At 46.0% G+C, this 18,276-nt stretch overlaps 6 protein-coding genes across 6 annotated transcripts; 4 read left to right on the top strand and 2 right to left on the bottom strand.

Moving 5' to 3' along the window:
• Nucleotides 1–1,501: 1,501 nt before the first annotated feature.
• On the top strand, nt 1,502–2,582 carry JR316_0005560 (uncharacterized protein; the record flags this gene model as incomplete). The annotated part of the gene is made up of 3 exons (XM_047891317.1): nt 1,502–1,803; nt 1,850–2,141; nt 2,190–2,582. The coding sequence occupies 3 exons, from the start codon at nt 1,502–1,504 to the stop codon at nt 2,580–2,582; spliced, it is 987 nt and encodes a 328-aa protein (XP_047748666.1).
• A 109-nt stretch (nt 2,583–2,691) lies between these two features.
• JR316_0005559 (uncharacterized protein) lies at nt 2,692–4,205 on the top strand (the record flags this gene model as incomplete). Its single annotated transcript, XM_047891316.1, has 5 exons — nt 2,692–2,858; nt 2,909–3,241; nt 3,304–3,392; nt 3,453–3,851; nt 3,922–4,205. The coding sequence occupies 5 exons, from the start codon at nt 2,692–2,694 to the stop codon at nt 4,203–4,205; spliced, it is 1,272 nt and encodes a 423-aa protein (XP_047748665.1).
• Nucleotides 4,206–5,171: 966 nt separating this feature from the next.
• JR316_0005558 (putative oxidoreductase) lies at nt 5,172–6,723 on the top strand (the record flags this gene model as incomplete). The annotated part of the gene is made up of 7 exons (XM_047891315.1): nt 5,172–5,210; nt 5,283–5,499; nt 5,559–5,599; nt 5,662–5,822; nt 5,907–6,067; nt 6,131–6,627; nt 6,685–6,723. The coding sequence occupies 7 exons, from the start codon at nt 5,172–5,174 to the stop codon at nt 6,721–6,723; spliced, it is 1,155 nt and encodes a 384-aa protein (XP_047748664.1).
• Nucleotides 6,724–6,856: 133 nt separating this feature from the next.
• JR316_0005557 (uncharacterized protein) lies at nt 6,857–7,881 on the bottom strand (the record flags this gene model as incomplete). The annotated part of the gene is made up of 6 exons (XM_047891314.1): nt 6,857–7,022; nt 7,073–7,145; nt 7,206–7,296; nt 7,351–7,623; nt 7,684–7,724; nt 7,791–7,881. The coding sequence occupies 6 exons, from the start codon at nt 7,879–7,881 to the stop codon at nt 6,857–6,859; spliced, it is 735 nt and encodes a 244-aa protein (XP_047748663.1).
• A 1,649-nt stretch (nt 7,882–9,530) lies between these two features.
• Nucleotides 9,531–10,493, bottom strand: JR316_0005556 (uncharacterized protein; the record flags this gene model as incomplete). The annotated part of the gene is made up of 3 exons (XM_047891313.1): nt 9,531–9,746; nt 9,802–10,058; nt 10,184–10,493. The coding sequence occupies 3 exons, from the start codon at nt 10,491–10,493 to the stop codon at nt 9,531–9,533; spliced, it is 783 nt and encodes a 260-aa protein (XP_047748662.1).
• A 3,161-nt stretch (nt 10,494–13,654) lies between these two features.
• Nucleotides 13,655–17,705, top strand: JR316_0005555 (uncharacterized protein; the record flags this gene model as incomplete). The annotated part of the gene is made up of 5 exons (XM_047891312.1): nt 13,655–13,972; nt 14,121–14,253; nt 14,391–14,456; nt 14,533–15,321; nt 15,904–17,705. 5 exons carry the CDS (start codon nt 13,655–13,657, stop codon nt 17,703–17,705), a joined length of 3,108 nt encoding a protein of 1,035 aa, XP_047748661.1.
• Between the last annotated feature and the right edge of the window lie 571 nt (nt 17,706–18,276).

Here is an 18,276-nt window from a genome sequence, read left to right as displayed (position 1 = left end):
ATCTAGCGTTATTAAACCGAGACTGCTTACCATTTCACTTCTTTGACTCGGATAAATACTTTGCAATTCCTCCATTCACCTCATTGATTGGTAACATTGTTTTATGTGCTAGCTCTTCCTCATTGTACGAATTGTAATAAAACAAGACATTTTAAGCTCATTGATTTACGTCAATCGATTTGTTTCAAAGGTTACCAAGTAGAAAACATGAACAAATTATAGGTCGGCGCGTAAGGGACTCGGAGTTTTTTACAATACTGTAGGTCATAAACGCGCTGTAAGTCAGTCGTAGTGGGCAATTGCAGGACCAAGATGTATCAGCCGGGTCGAGGACAATTCCTCCTACCTTTTAAAGAAATGTAAATAAGGTTAGATTCCGAGATTCTTGGCCACGTTTTATCTAAATTTGTAGACTAAGCTCTTTACTTCGACGGATTATTCGAGGGCTTTAGACATATGTTACCCGCTTTCCGAAAGATGAATGAATACACTTTCTGTCGAAATGGAAAACAGTTTATCCGACATGATCCTCTTTTTGACATCGAAGCTACTCGGAGTGGATGTTGTGGTTTTACTTGATGTCATACGGTCGGTTGCCGTAGGTTCCCTCAATTTGTTAAGTGTAGCTTTCCATTACCTCAACTAAACCGTTCGGTGAATCACAGTATATATCAGTTGTTATTGATAAATACATCATTTTCATCTTCGCATTACAATTGACGATAATACTTGTCGGCATTGAATGTTGAACATTGGTTGAAAAATGTCGGTCTCGTCGAAGTCTCGTTTCGCAAAAAGCACCCACGCAAATCATCGGCCCGCTTTTCATGCGCGGGCCGGGGACCGTGCGGCCCGTTCTCATTTGACATTAAGCGATGTGAATACGAGGTGATACGGTTTAATCGATTTACGACAGGGGTACCTTACCAGGGGCAAGAGAAAGATGAGATTACCGATCATATGTCGAGCATATTCCGTTTTACCGAGCTTAAAATTTCGATCTCAAAGCTGAAAAAAATCTTGAACAAAAACCGTTTGATAAGAGACTCCCAAATATCCCCAAATCAAGAAGTAATCCCCTGTAGTAGCATATCACATTTCCGATTCTTAAAATTGGTGGAAATGTATTCGAAACTGAATGTACAATTTGATTTTGATGCAGAGGCGGCTTTGGAAGTAGCCTGAAGTAGCCTGTTAATACAACACGAAATTGCGAAGCCGAAAATGAAATTATTTCAGGGGCCAGTCTGGTCCTAAAAGCCTTTTCATACTCTGGAGCCCATTTTTTGAGGCATTTTTCTCTCCCCTTAATATTTTCCAACTATCGCGTACGATGTGCACTGCAACGATTGTGCTCTGAATTGCGACTCAGATTTCGTTCTCCGACAGAATTATCAAACACCAGTCTTTGTCACGATTTAGACTCCGATTTGCTTGGCCACAAGGCGCTTGCGCCAAAAATTGTTCCAACTTCTTTCAACCCAACCACAGCATTGTAGGTATGTTCCCCCCCACAAAGAGAAAACGAATGGACGATAGTGTCAAAAACCAAATGCGCTCCGAAGGTGTCAAGCGTTCGCATTCTCTCTGGTTTGAGGACGGGAGCGTTATCCTTGAAGCACAGAAAACCCAGTTTCGGGTGCATCGGAGCATCCTTTGCAACTACTCAAAGGTTTTTCAGGACATGTTCACTGTGCCACAACCCGAATCTTCGGCAATGGTAGACGGTGTACCTCTAATTCATGTAATTGATGATGCAGTAGACTGGGAAAACGTGTTGGGGATCATCTACTTCGGCTTGAAGTGAGTGTTGTTCATCAAAGGCGCGGCTATTAACAACCTAGTGAAGGATGCACGAGGATCACTCTATCGGAGTTCTCATATCTATGATGCGGCTTGGTCACAAATACCAATTTGACGATATCAAGACTGCCGCCGTCCAACGATTGTTGAAAGAATTTCCAACCAATTTTGTCGAGTGGACAAACGACGCTGCGTCCGATCCTCACCGCACTATCATGCAAAATGATGCCTACTTCTCGCGAGGACACGAGATCGACTTGATTAACATCGCGTCGGAAATCCAGTTCCAACAGATTTTACCTGTACTGTACTATATTCTTCTAAGGGATCGACCGCTGGTGAGTTCTGTGTCATCGTCGAGTTTAGTGTATATATGCGTGATCCAGACAGAAATATTCGATGGCACGATGCGAAAAGACAGGACTGTAGCCATGCTGGCTCCAGAGACGCAACGAATCTTGATTCTTGGTCGAGACAGGATTCTTCGCGGAACGATTGCGCATACATTGGCGTGGTTTGAAGGCGATATCACCGACGATTGTGCCACCTGCCAAGGGAAGCGCGTCGGCAATGCGCTGAATGTCGCGATGGGCATGCTCACCTACGATGTATCTGTTGCTCTGCAAGACACTGCTTCCGAAATTGTAGCTGGGTTGTGCAACGAGTGCAAGGAGGAGGCGGAGACGGAGATGGCTCTTGGAAGGCAACAGCTATGGGCTGAGCTGCCTTCATACTTTGATCTGCCTTCCTGGGATGTGCTTGCTAAATTCAACAACTGATTGCTTGTAATTTCTGCGGATTCAGGGTCGCCGGCCATTTCCGCGACTAGTATTCCGCATACCTGAATGTCAAACGTATTCTGTATTCTGTTCTCGACCACCATCATCCATGCTCCCCATTTTGCAGAGGTGGCATCCAAAGATGACACCCTACCGGCTCGTTGTGCTCTTGACGACAATTGGGCTAGGTACGGCAAAGGCAATCATGGCTCATTGTGGTAACTCTATTGTTTCAACTACTCTGGAGTGGATATCAGGTGTCCTGTTGTTTCTGATGTACGAACTCTTTCTTTCTTGGTCGTGTATCAGATAATAACCCTCACCAGCCTTCATGGGCTCAGTGGGTATGACTCTTACCGTGTTCGTCTGCCACCTCAGATTTCCTGGTTCTTTGAGTATGACTGCGTGGAGTTTGCATGGCGCAGACTTGCACAACTTCGTTGGCTGTCAATCGCGGTTCCAGAGTATAGCTCAGATGAGAGATTGTACCTTCACATGCGCAATCGATACTCGAAGTATCCTCCTGTGACACTATATAGGCTTTTGGTGTCTTTTACAGCTGTTTCGTTTGGGATGACAAAGGCATATCTGAGCTACGCTGGCTTGAATATTGCTGCCACTTGGACTGACTGGCTTCTTGGAGTGGCTGCGACCACCTGGTAAGCCGCAAGCGTAATTTGGCCGATGTACAGGCGAGAATTTGGCTGATGCACCAACCTAGTTTGTACGTTGTGGGGCTTTATGAGTACAATTCTGTCGATATGTGGCATACGTTCTTTGTTGTTGATCAGTCTCATGCTATAATGTCAAGTAAGTGCTTACGAACATCATACTGTCTGCCATTTGATAGCTTACAAGTCATTTTTTCAGTATCGAAAGCGACAATGTATATCGGAGGCATCACCCTCTCAGCTGCGTGGTGCTTTGGATGCCTCTACGGTATACACATCTATTGGCGGGATCCATGGCTTATCTTCGACGCTGTCATTACCAACGGCAGAAAATCTGAGGTATCGAGCACATTGACTCCGACGTTCATCGATGACATCCATAATTTCTGTTTGCACCTCATGATGTCTGCATTCATTTTGGCTGCATCATCCGTGGGAATAAAATTTGGTGCTGCCTGCTATGATGAGGTGTGGTATGTCGTATATGGCTCATCCGTCCATATGCTAGCAAAGAGGGGGAGAGGATACATTCTCCGCAAGATTGAAAGCATTCTGTCATCATACTTGACCGTGACCACCCGACGGCGTGTACAGAGAGGTAGGACTCTCTGATTCTATTGCATTGTCGACATCATATGTTATAAACAGGCTAATACTATATTTTTCAGTGTTCTTCTCTTTGTGGGTGTGTGCTGGAATTGCGATGTATCTTGTTGCCATTGCGGGAGCTTTTGCAATGTCGATAGTCTGGTTTGGGTTCACCATCCGGTTCCGCCACCGTCAACCAGCACCAGAAAGCGAAAATGGAAGTGACAGTGCAGTCGCGATATTGATACTCTATATATTCTTGATTTCTTCCAGTGGGGTCGGACTCCTGTGCGTGGGTCTTGCGTTGTATTTTGCAAGGTCAATGGTCAGGATGAACTGGGCGAGGGAGTATGCTCGGTATTGAAGATGCCGTTTAGGTGAAGTCAGTTTAGGCGGGTCATCTCACCTGGTTGGCGACCTCTTTTCAAGTGATAATATGACAATTACTGATGCTGCCCGGCGCCTATACACAAATCGAACACAAGTGTTATTGAGTTGTGCGCAACTTGCTTCTGTCTGCGAGGTGTGAGAGTCTGGTCGGCTGTAATTTATAATTATATTAATTTTTATTTGCTCGTACTATGTATAGTAACTTGCGTTGCGTGAGCCGGCATCGACCGGCACTGCTTTTGATATGGGTTTTTGGTGATGCCGTTAGTTCTTATTCTTATCGGCGCCTCAAATTCATACACACCTTGAAGTCGTTGCCTGCTGGCCACAACTTCAGTTCGTTTTTTTTTGTGTTTTTTCTTGGTAGTACAAAGTTAAAAAGTTTTTATTAAGTAGTAGGATGTATATTAAGTGCTTTGGTTTGATGTATGCTTGTTGTATGCAACTTTTCTGAGTTCTCCTCGCTCTTGCGTTCTTCCCACCCCTAATTACATAAGACGATCGAAACTGAGTTTGTAGGTGCTTGGCACACCCATCTTCACATAATATTTAATTTGACATATAGATAACCTAGCCGACGTTTTGATCATTGATCGTGACTTTGACTAATATCTTCTGCGTAATACGCGTCGAAATGTATCTTCGCTAGAGGCAACGTTCAACAGAGTGAGTGAGCCTTCCTTCCTATTTGACCGCAAGGCATTCTCCGGCTGAATCCATGCCTTTATTTGGCATGTCTGACACATCTCATGGTCTTTGCTACAACATTCCGTACTCTTCTTTACGATATTTGGTCTCAGCTGGGCTACACGACAATGAATAGTAATTAGCCGAGGTTGTCATCGCCAACTTTATAAATGTGAGGCCTGTTCAGGTCAATATCCTCGACTTTCGAACTCTCCAGAAGACCGTAACGCTCCAAACCTGGACATAGAACACAATGTCTTCATTTATTGCTTCTATTAAGCGCGCGGCGACAGTAAGTTCATTCTATAGAAAAGTACAGAGACCAAACAGCTAAAGACCGAAACGTATTCCTTGCCTTACGTAGAGCTTCAACCCACCGACTCTGCCAAATGATAACAATCCCCTTAAATTTGGCATCATATCTACTGCAGACATCTCGGTGCAAGCTCTCATTCTTCCAGCAAGGAGTCATCCGAGCGTGGAGGTATACGCAATTGCTGGCAGAAATCCGGAGAATACAGAAAAGTTTGCGAAGAAACACTCAATCAGGAAGGTATATTCCGGAAAAGATGCATATCAAGGCGAGTGTTGTTACAGTTTGTCAATGTTTTAACACTGATGGTAGACTTGCCTGGTTTAGCCCTCGTTGAAGACCCTGAAATAGATGTTGTGTACATACCCGTAAGTACCATTCGCCACTTTTTTTGGGAAAATTGAACCTAACAGGTGTATTATTTGATCAGTTACCCAATATCATGCATTATGAATGGACGATGCGGTCTCTGAACGCGGGTAAACACGTTTTGGTCGAAAAACCGATTGCTATGAGAGCGGAAGAAGCACGAAGGGCACACGAGCTTGCAGAAACAAAGGGACTGGTTCTCATGGAAGCCATGCACGTTCGGTGAGCTAGAACTCAATCAATAGTATCTCATTAGCATTGACTGATGTTTACCTTGATGAATGATGCTTCTTCCGACAACGATAGCTTCCATCCTGCTGTTGCACGGTTGAGAGAAATCATCGAACGAGGCGACATAGGTTCCATCAAACATATATCGTCGACTACGTTTCTACCTAGTCTCGCCGGTGCCCTCTACACTGATGACAAATTCGCTTTGGGGAAAGGATGCATGATGGATGTCGGATGTAAATCTCTCTTTGATAAAGCTCGCGGAATCGTTGATTGTTTATTAACTATATATTTGACAGGTTATGCTATCGAGATGATTCGTCTTGTGTCTTCCTCTGTTCCGATATCGGTAACATCCGCAGAGTACGATACTGATGTTCACCACGTTCACAACATGGATGACAATGTCCGTGGCACTCTTCAACTCCCTAACGGAGTGACAGCCGACTTCGCTAGCAAGATCTCTGTTCCACCCAGATTCGGAATTATTCCAAAACTCGACTTCGGCGTAGAAGTTGTGGGAGAGAAAGGAACAGCGAAGCTGAACCAATACATGTTTCCCCATCTGTATCACTCTATAGTTGTTACTGACCTTTCTGGGAAGAAAACGATACACAAGGCATACACCTTCTCAGATGGAGATGGCACGAGACCGGCTGGAGAGCCCTGGTGGTCTACATTTAGGTACCAACTAGAAGCGTTTGTTACCAGGATAAAAGGGAATAAGCCGAGAATCTGGATGTCGAAGGAGGACTCAGTAGCCGTCATGCAGGCGATTGAACAAACTTATGAGAAGGTACGGTGTCATAAGTATATCCTCTCATCAAATATCTGACAAAAACATGCTATATAGATGGGTATGGAAGCCAGACCAAAATCGCCTTATGTTTGACCGACATACGCATCACACCACATTTTCTATTTAGCGTACGAATTCTATAGTAATTAATTTCTGAGCCAATGGTTCACAGTTATATGATTCTTTACAATGGTACAGAAGGCTGAAAGAAGATAGAGGGAGATAATTATACCACTGGAAGAACCTTTTCCTCAATAACCTTATCTGTCTTATCTTTCTCCCCCGTTGAACCTTCCATTCCAGAATCAAATTCTGGTTCATGATCAGCTGTTGAAATCAGGTTAGACCCATTTTTAGAGTCGTGTAATGATGCCTGTCGCATCAGCACCACGCTGATTACAACATAAGAGCGCGTTTTGGATTAGAATTATAAAGAACGCACCTTGCAAAATTTAAGGCAAGAGTGATCCACATGAGAACAATCCAGGCAATATTCTGACCCCATTCTCTATACTCTAAATCATTGGGATATCAGTTAATATGAAAATCTGGCGGAATGTGAGTTGCACGCATACTTAGGGGAGGTCGGAAATAGAGTTCTGTAAGTTGTTGGGCCGTAGCTGCATCAACACCGGATATTGACGCAGAGCGTGAAGCCACAATAACCTATGTACACGTTAGATATGTACAAATAGCATTTAAATTATCGAATGTGCGCACCGTTCCTGCGAGAGTAGTGGCCGTCATACCAATGGTTATGAAGACTGTCAACCAAGCTACAATTTTGTTGAACAACGGGAAGTTCTTTCCAGGATAGAAGACAAGAGAATAGTATGCAGCATTCAAGTCGAGACTAAGCATCGCCGGAAAGATCATGCTAAGAATAGTGGTTGCTCTGATATCAATATTGTGGACATTTGCAATGTTCATGCTGAAACTGTGGATATGGTTGGCAAAGTCTCTATGTTTGAACATGCAGTATGTTCCTGCACCCTGAGAACGTGATTAAAATTATATATCCTTACTAGGGTGATCGCAGTAAGATAGACATACCTGAGCTGCCATTGAAATGAGCACAGTCGCTTGGTACACGACTACAACGCCCAAAATTTGCATTAGACCGTTTCGTTGTACACACACGCTCGTTAGACAAGGCGCACCTATACGCTTGGATCTAAGATACCACCGTGAATCAAACAATGCCTCGCGCCTGAACGCTTTTAAAGTCATTCCTGGACCGTCGGTGGGCATCTTGAGTGGTCGGTGGTAGTGGGCAGCAAGCAAGCTTCTCCTCGAACCTTGAGCCCGTAGAAAAGAGGTGTAAGAATAGATCTGAAAGAGCGTGCCTTTCCCACAGATTGCTTCGAAGTATTGCAGTGTGCACAGAGGTTGCTGCGGGAAGCGTTTCGTATCGAGTGAGACTATTTATATCATTCCGAGGATTTACCTACATAAACGAAATTAGTACAACCCCTATCGCTACCAGTGCAAATTTACACGGAGGCCATTGAAATCGCGTTGAAGAGGCTGTTGTATTGATACACATCTAACTCAGAATCGCGTACGCACATACGCGGGAAGCATTGTTTGGATTGACATTGGATTGGCAAAACGTTTAACAAAATTATCACGTAAAAAGGTACTGGTGAAGTGTATTTTAGTAGGGTGTGAATGCTCCCAATATGGATGGATCGTGATTATCACGGTAATCTAAGTAAAATTTAGTTACATACCGCATCTTGAAAACTGTAAGAGTTTAATTTCCAAGATGATAGATGGATTGTAAAGCAGCAGTACAGCAGATTGTAAGTTCACTTTTGTTGGCTTAGGTGGGACCTTGATTTTTTATGACAATGTACATGAATAAAGGCTTAATTTTTTATGTGCATCATTATAACCGCCCATATTTTAACATTATTCCTGAGACGCACATCATGACAAATACTGCCATTAAACTTATTACAACGAGTTTGACAACTGTAAGAGATGTCTATCATGCAGCCTGAGCTTTGGCCTTATTCTAGGATAATTGAGAACCGAATATGAGAATAAAAACAGCAAAGTTGACCTTATACATATGTGTCACCTGCTGGATAAAGTCTTGCCGATTAATCTCTGAAGCGCCATTAACACCTGGCACGTCGGAGAGAGGGTACTTTTGGACGGCCATACCGGGGGCGGTTATAGCAATTACATTAAGATAAATTATAGGGTCACCATATATATAGGCTCAAATTGGATGTGTTTTTTATTTTTTTCACCGAAACAATAGTGTGAGCATGTCATTGTAAACCCTAAATTGGCCGGCAAGTTCCGCAAGCGGCATCGCCGCTTAACATCTCTTTCAACTTTGTAGATGCCTTGTAGATGCCCTTCTAACTCACTAAGTGAATTCAAATAATTACTCCTTTTAAATCTATGAAAGGTGAAAGACATGACAAAATTCTGATAAAATCAATGCCGAATTATGTAGCACTTATATAATCTCGGCTCCAGATACACGGGAGAGTTCCGGCGGAGAACAAAATTGTAGTCAAATTTGCCGATTTATTTTGCCTCCGACTCAAACTCAGACTAAAAGTTCCGAAGCTCTAAGATCGTGAGACATAAGGGACATGGGTAGTAAACCGAACGTCTGATCAATGATTAGTATGTAGCACCCAATATATGATCTCTCGTGCTTCGCTAAGATAAGAGCTAGACACAATTTCTAGCAGACATCTCAGAGTCAGGTATTATACCCTTCTGGGAGTGCAAACTTATCGCACGAGTAAGATCATTACTACATATTTGTGAAACCGTCCAGAGTAACTAGTAAGCGTCCTGCGCATTAAGTCCGCCAAGCCAATAACGAAGCAATGAGGTACACTACTGCCTCAGGGGAGGCTACGAAATCTACTTTACGCCTTCTCCATCTCTGAAATTCTGTCATCAAGAGGGCTAAAGCTCCTATCGTCGCGGTTGTCCACTTCCTGCTCAATGTTGACGTGGATTCTCTTCATTGGAATGCTACCGATTGTTTGAGTGGGATGTCCCGACATTCCGGGAAGGGAGTTGTGTTTCTCAGAGTATGTCTCGACTTTGATACGAAGTGTGATTGTGTTGAACGTGATGGCCTACGTCAGTCGAAGTCAGTCAACGGTATGCAACAGAACTGGTATAAATACATACTACAACAGCTGCGACGCACTCAAGAAGGAAATACTGTGCGTTAATGTCTTGACAATAAAGAGCTAGCAAAACGATTTCCGCTATGAGCTGGAGGGCCGCAGATTCAACCAAGATGCGTAGAATAGATAAAAGTTTTCCTTGACCGAGGCTATAGTTGGCTGATTGCTTGTGTATACTGTAGATACGCCAGGCCATGAGACTCGTTGTGATGATGTTGAGGACGACCGCCATGGAATAGAACGTCTTGATCCATATTTCTATGCGAGGATAAAAGATGGTTGCCGTCAAGTCAACGGAGCTGTATGTTGCGCACAGAATATATCCAGCAACTGAATCACTGAATGAGGTTTGTGATGAGATGAGTTATTTAAGAGTGCCGTACCAATGTTGACCATCAGCATCACTGTGGGGATGATGATGACTTTCCAATTATGTGCCCACAATGTCCATGTCCTGTAAATCTGCCTTGCAGTGAGCTTTCGCGTCACAACAGGTGATGAATCTATGTTTACCGCTGCAGCACTTCCAAGGTTTTCCTGGGTTACGAAGATGGTGTCCTTTAGGATGTGATCCCATCGCCTCAAATCGCCATAATAGGCAACGGGACCTCCTTCGGCATCACTCATGTCGGCGTAGCCACGGACAAGGCGAAAGCCATTGATGGCAAGGTGGAAAGTAGCCATAAAGAACATTACTGCCGAAACGATAATCATACCCTAACCAACGCGGGAAAAAGTTAGTTCATGGCAGTATTAACGTAAAAAAGAGAGGAAACGGACAGTGGCATGCATATCTCGCTTAGCGCCTACACGGCTGTATTTTGGGGAGAAGTACACGATCATGGTCGCCCCAAAGATACAACATAAGAAACCTGTGTGTAAGTTAGACCATTTCAAGCGTTTAATGAAGAAACTGCGGAGTAGCCGTTCGTACCGTATAGAATGGCCTGCATAGCGATATCTGAGATTAGCATGAGAAGCAATACATAGATTGATGGCTTGCCTCAACCCAAGCGGCTAATAAGAAAGTCTTTTCGAGTGAGAGTTGGCCAGGCATTGTTCACTGTCAGTAGTGGGTATGCTTCACGGTGAACATATGAGACGTACTCCGAGTCTTATAGCTGTAGTGGTGCAGTGAATTTTTGGTTCCAAGTTTGCAAAAAGAATTCGGTGTGAAGTGGCATGGAAGGATAGAGAACAACTCTCTTGATAGTTGAATCAGTCAGTCGTTTGAGAATGATACTTCGATTATTCAATCTATATTAGAGCATACGGCCTGGACACTGAAAGTTGAAAGTGAACCGGAATTAATAAAGTATCTTGGGAAAATGAGCGGAACCAGTCGTTGTGAATGATCGTCGACGCAGGTTTTTTGTGCTTCTGTGTCCCTAATTACGACTACCGCTGTGTGCCTGAGAATCTCGCTCAGAGAAAGTATAGCTGTAGGGGTCATGTGCGCCAAATACTACCGAACCCTGGACGGGCTCCTATTTTTGTTGTCCTTCCTGTAATGCTGATCTCATATTCTCATGTGCAGAATGTACGTTTGCGTTCTGGCCTGGATGAGCACATATACTCTAAGTTTGGGATAGCAAAACTGGCTGGTGTTTCATCTCTCTTTGTGTAGTAGTAGTGGCAGTTTGGCGTCTATCCTCTGGCGTAGACGTGGGTGGGTTGATCATAGACAGAAATTAATCAAAGAAGAACCGACGAAGAATTCTTTGCAGTCTATTGAAGTACTTACTGTCAGTCAGCCGACGTCGGACGTGAACGAGGATACCCTGTTACGCGTGTTGGTTTCCAGGAGTGCGGCGGCCATGAAGAACATGTGTGTCCTCACTGTTGTGGTCTTACGGCAATCCCAACATATTCGACACTTCCACGAAAGGCCTGTTAGACCTGGATTATCCGCTGACCCTAGATTGAGGCTTCCATGAAGTGACAGAAGTTATATAATTATGTGTCCACGGATCCGTGGTTTTCTCTCGAACATCATGCATGCGCTTCATGTCTGATTCTTGATGCTTTATAGCTTCGTATATATGTATAAGATGGTATTTCCTCACCATAGCACGCAGAAGTAAGGCCTTCCCAGTTAATAGTCTCTCTCATGCTTTTCTAAAGGCGCAAGATTCTCGGAAATGGTAGATTTGCTATCCTACGAAGACACTGACTAGAATGAGCTGAAATTAGACCGTGAGTTAGTACTTAGAACGATACCTTATGCTCTGTTTGTCAAACTGCCATAAAACGAACGGTTACGAAGCCAAAAAATGCCTAGGCACAATGCAGAAGTTTGCTATTTCATCCCTTCCTCTGTGTTCTATATTTGGTTGCTGCAAATATAAACGCCATGGATTCTACAAACCTTCAATAGCTTAACCTACATGATACGTATGCTTTCATCAGATATCATGACGATGGAACAGACGCCGTCTATTTCTTTTTCTGTCCAGCTAAGCTTCTTGCTGACAACTGCATTTGGGTGTCTCTATTGCAATACTAGACCTAGGACGAAGCATACTTGTTACATTCACATAGTCATTTCAATATCCTTGGAATCACGGCGACTGTCATGGTGTACGCTCGGAAATCAGCGGTTAATAATTTTGTGAACAGACTGCAGACATGTGTATATTGAAGTAAGTTTTAAGATTGTAGACATAAACACAGCCTAGTTTCTGAGAAAGCCTATGTGAAGTCAAAGGGCATCAGTTGGACCCTGAATTTTGGCCGTTTCCTGAAAGTAACGTCTGAATTGTGATCCTAGGAGTCAAAACGCAGTAGCGCGCCGTTGAAAAAACCTGTTAGAGATGTTGTGCTCAATTGAACGTCTAAAGTTCTAAGCCGGGTCCAGATCGGGGACGCCAGAGCCTTCCGCCGGGACGCATACGCAAATTGCCAGCGGTTATAATTGGACTTGCAGGAAGCCTGGTGCATTGGATAGAGGGAAGCCAAAGTAGGCTCCCATCTTAGAGTTTATATAGACAGCCAGTTTCAGGGGAAGGAGATATATCCGAAATCCATATCGCCGTTGTCTTTTGATCAAGCCTATAACTCAGATAACATTCTTGAACGGAGATATGTCTGGTATCTCCAACTTTCCGAAAACACAGTGTCTGACCATTTTCCTGCAGTACAAGAGAGCTAAGCCTCGTCTGAAAAGCATGTGTTATGAAAACCACTTGCTTCCCCAAAATTACCAAGCTTTAGAGACAATGATGTGCGGTAGGGTCGGAAAAAGGTCCCTGTCAGTCACCACTAGGCAATTTTGTGGAAAATAGCTGTCGAAAATTCTGGTAGAGTAGAATCGCTTAATCTTCCTCTCAATGCAAAAATCACTGAAGACTACGCGTTTAGAATAGAATTGTAGATCACTCAGGACCGCTTGTGGAAGTATTTAATATTTAATATCCACGGTTTTTTCATTTGAAACATACAGAAAGCTGTGAATTGTTGTTTTGAGGAATATCAATATTTGGTAAGAGTAAACATCTTTTTACACAGAAGCTTTGACTATTTAGTAGTTGATTGGAGTATACAGCGTCAAGGAACCGCTAGATTTGCGCCAGAGATAGGGGCAGATGTATTTGCAGATATTAGTATTCAAGCACGCCGGCATACCGGCACGGTCCAGCACGTGTGAAAAACGAGGATTGGGAAGAGCAAGGCTAATCTGAGCTGAACGCGAGGTCGGAGCAGGGGACCTTGCACCCAACACAAAGTATCATCACATCCACCCCGACACCTTTACGACACCTCCGACACATCCACCACCAAACGCCGGCGCCAAGTTGGCAAAACCTCATTCATTTTTGACGATTACGCTTACGATTAACGATTAACGATTCACGATGGCATCGCTCCGGAGGCTGGCGCTGCATGCCTCTGCACTGAGCGATGCAGAGTACGAGCTATATACCTCGAGCTTAAAGGACATCGCGCTTGGAGATGAAGATGAAGATGAACAGGGTGGCAATAGCAAAGCTGTGGGTGGGAGTGGGAAGAGCAAAGGTGGAGCTGCACGGACAGGAGGCGTGGGGCATGGCCCTGGCCAGGGAAACGAGGGCGACTCGGATGCATATTTTGAGGATATGAAGATCGGCGTGCGGGAAGTACGAGCGTGGCTGAGGGGAAGATATTCCCATGTGCCCTCCTCGGCTATAGATAAGGTCCGTTCGCGTTCTTTTCCTCGTTTGCTTGTCTCCTTTCGCCTTGCTCGTTCGTTGGATTCCTATTTGTTGGTACACCGACAAGGGTGACAATGACCACGGCTGGCATCGGGCTTCCTAACATGACACTGTTGTTCAACGGATGTAGATTCTCAGACTGTTCTCCCCAACCATCGCGCACGGGGACGTGCTGTCTGGATCCGAGTTCTTTGCAGCGCTCAGGCTAGTCGTGCACGCCGAGAACGGCCAAGACGTCGAACGGTCTCTAGCCTTCGTCCAGGGTGTGTTTATGCTCATTGTTCATCGATTTGTGCATCCATTCATCATTTACTCTTTGCATCTGTATCAACTACTCCACCGACGACGACAACGGAATGATTCAAATGAATGATCGTCCATCTAATCTATCTCAATCTAGCCGTTCCACTACCCCGTGTATCTCCAGGAGCCGTTCCAGTATCAGTAGCAGGAACGACAGCAAGCAGTGCGTTACTGAAATTCTGTTTTATCGCTTTCAAAATTCGTCTAATCCTAAACACAATCCAATTACCTTATCACAGCGACGCACACCACCCCCTCTACATCCCGTACATCCTCACCGTCGAAACGCCATGCCGACCTTCCTCCACCTCCTCCCCCTCCTTCACGACGGCCAACTTCTACTTCCGCAACAGCGACAATGACGGCGTCTGGATCATCACATAACCCATTTGCGCAGGCGAATCAGCACTCATCGCATTCGCACCCACAGCCACCCCTACACCCTTCGCAACGCTCCGAGTCGTCCAAGTCCACCCCATCAGCCGCAGTAGCAGCATCGACCTCACAACAGCAACAACATGCAACACACAACCCATTTGTATCTCATCACCGACCCCCGCCCCCTTCTGCACCTCTCCCACAAACAGAAACACACTCGCAGTTCCAATCGCAGCAACAGCAACCGCCCGTTAAATCTACACGGTCGGACGATGGCAGGATCCCGCCATTGCCGCCGCGAAAACCTCCACCTCCACCTCCACCTCTTCCACAAACGCAGGGACAAGGCGCGCTGACGAGCACAGGATCACATATCGTGCCACTTGTGCCCCCACCGCAGCACGTTTCCTCTCGAAATCGGGAGCGCGTTGAGCGTTCGATATCGCCGGCGAAAGTGGGTATCGCGCGCCCTGTGCCGCACCCACCGTTAACGCAGCCGCAGCCGCTCGGACTGTCGTCGCATGTGACTTCGACGCTGATGAAGCAGAGTTTGCACGCGTCCAAGGTAGCGCAGACGATGAAGAAGGCTGAAGAGATGCTTGAGAAGGAGCGGGTGATGCAGGTATTGAAGAGAAGCGGCGGCGGGAGTGGTGAGTCTTTTTTTCTCTACATTCTTCAATTTTTTCGAGTTTTTTGTTCTTGTTTGCTTTTGATGTTCTATTTTTTGGGAGGGAAGAATTTGAGCGCTTGAGTGAGCGAGTGAGGGATATGAATTTCCTTTTTGGGTTGGTTATGCGTCTTCATCTCGATACCTTTTTTTTTTTCCTTTTTGAGGGTGTGGTTCTTTAGATCTGCGTCTGACGGACGTTGACGTTGACGTTGGCGTAGAAGAAGTGGCGTTGCTTCAAATTAATTTCCCATTAAGGTCCTTTAATGTGGAAGAACTTCCTGTGCTGCATTCAGGGGCTCTTGCATTCTTACCCTTTTTTCGCTTGGCCTCCTTTATAGCTTCATCGGTGTGGCGAAGCTCTTGCATTGACTATATCCTGATTTTTATTTTTACTTTTCAATTGTACATTGTTTTTGCGGCGTTGCACTCACTTGTTCTTCATTGTTTTGCTCTGGCTTCACTTTCATATGTTTTGTTTCTTCATTTTATCATGATTATTTACCTGGCGTCAAGGCAATTACTAACGAGATTTTTTTCCCTTTCCCGCTTTATATTTTAATAGGTAACGCACATCAACCCAACCAGTACCAGCAACTGCGGAGCGAATCACCGGCAAAGATGTACGCCTCCTCTGCTTCAGCGTCTTCCAATGATGAGAGGGACAGGGAGCGAGGACGTGAGCGGCAGGCTCCGCCTCTACCCCGGAGAAGAACACAAACTCAGACTCAGGCACAGTATGTCTATCCTGACGAAGGTAAAGACAAGGCTGGGAGACAAAGACAGAGGGACTTGGTCCCTCCACCACCTTCCCCGCCGATGTCTGCGAGCTCGATGGAGCAGGTTGCATTGGCGCATGTGAATCCGCGCGCGCACCATTCGCAGTCTCTTTCGGACCCCTTTGGAGTGAATAATCCCGGTGCTAATTCGGGAGTGAGCCCATTTCGATCCCCTGCGGACCCCCTCCCTTCACGCCTACAGCAACAGCAGCAGCAGCATTCGACACTGAACACAGACCATGACGCTCCACACTCCCCTTTATCTGAAAGAGTTACCGAGAAAGAGAAGGAGAGAGGGAGGGAGGGGTTGTATTCAAGATACTCGACTCCCTCTGGCTCATCGTCGACATCAAGCTCTCGGGCAGGATCGCGTGTGCGAGGTCAAGTGCGGAGTATGAGTATGAGCATGGGTGTTGGCGTTAGCGCTAATCACGGCTCCATCGACAGTCAGCACCAGTCTCAGCAGCAATATCCGCCTCCTACACACCCAGATAGGAAACCCCCAGCACATCTGGGACATGACATGGCGCCGGGATCAAGCGCGAGCTCGAGTCCAAGTCCGAATGGGATGGCGAGCTACCCGCGCGTGTTCAGATCGCGGTCGATGCACCAGACAAGTCCAAGCGCGAGTCCAGGGAAAGGGTCTGCGTCTGGAACAACGACAGGAAGCGGACCTGGAACTGGAGCCGCGTCTTCGCCAGCACCCCCGCCGCCCGTGCGTCGACGCCGTCCGGAGAGCGTACAGGTTCTTCCTGGCTCTTCGTCGAATTTGAATTTGTATCAGGCGTACCAGCAGTACCAGCCCCCGCCACCGCATCCACCGTCGCCGAATAAATTGGGGTTTGGGCTTGGCCGACATGCTACGGTGAGTTCGAGCAGTCCCGCGGCGGGGAGGAGAAGGTCGTCTCTGAGCACGGCTGTTCCAACGGGTCCGTGGGGGCGTGATGGGGAGCGTGACACGGACAGAGGCGGTGATGAATACGGATACGACACGCATTCCACCCCTGGTGCTCTGCATGCTGCAAACGCCAATACAAACGCCAATACAAACGCGACAGACTCCCCACTGTCGACGATCCGCCGCTCAATAGAGCCTATCTTGGATAACTTGAACAACCTTAACCGGAGCATCGCGGCCGATTTTGACCGTGCGCGCTATAAAGCTGAAGCCGGGCTCTCGCGCCGCGGGTTCGTGCGTGATGGTGCCGTTGGTCATGTTCATGTAGGAAAGAGGGGCGAAGAGGAAAGGGAAGAGGAAGAGGGGTTAATGCGTGCTCCTGTTGGTGCCGGTGCAGAGCGCGGACGTGGAAGGGATAGAGGGAGAGTCGGGAGAGGGCATCCAGTTGCAGGTGATAACGATGATGGTCGACCAGGAATGGATGTGGATAGTCCCTCTGTTGATGGCAGCAGTGGCCAGGAGGGGGATGGCTCGGAGGAGGGAGACGAGTCTGAGCGGTGGAGGAAGAGTCGTGGGATGGGGCTTGGAGTCGGCAAGGTGCCATCTAGAAATGTGTTTGAGAAGCGGCAGGAGCTTTTGGAGAAGGATAATCTGAAGTGGCCTGCTGGAGAGGGGTGGAAACCATTGTAAAACATTGTAAGCTTTGTGCTTCCGACTAGAAAGCAAAATCTGGAATTTTTTGCGGGTCATCGTCGAAGCGCCCATGAAGAAGAAAAGGAGAAGTCGGACGAGACGGTCATGTTACAAGTGTAATTATGGGCGTCCTCTCACCATAGTGAATCGATAGAAGCCGCTGTGGGAATATGGGGAATACGGGGAGACGAGGAATTGTAAAACTAGTAGGTGGATGATAGAGATAACGGATGTGGACTTCGGTTTCTTCTTCTTCGTCTGATCCGACTGCTCATCTCTACAGATGCAGACATATGGCACTCAGTATACCGTGATTAACGCCCTATCTGTGGATCTCATCACCGAAAAAGATGGAGTATGGAGTATGCTTCTGTGCGAACAGGGGTGCACTCAATATTATTTTTCGTTCTTTTCTTCTATTTTCTTTGTTTTAGATTGTTACATAACGACTAAACCTCATTTTATTGCACTCTGTGAAGGGTTTTCTTCGGTTTAATCGTGTAGATACTCTGCAGTTTCGTTCATCTTTTCACTTTTTATATATCTCAGCATCCCATGCATTGAACAA

The sequence above is a fragment of the Psilocybe cubensis genome, chromosome 5 (assembly GCF_017499595.1).
Source record: "Psilocybe cubensis strain MGC-MH-2018 chromosome 5, whole genome shotgun sequence".
In the NCBI taxonomy this organism is placed as follows: Eukaryota; Fungi; Basidiomycota; class Agaricomycetes; order Agaricales; family Agrocybaceae; genus Psilocybe; species Psilocybe cubensis.
The sequence above is the reverse complement of the archived record's forward strand: the minus strand, read 5'-3'. Positions and strand labels throughout refer to the sequence as shown.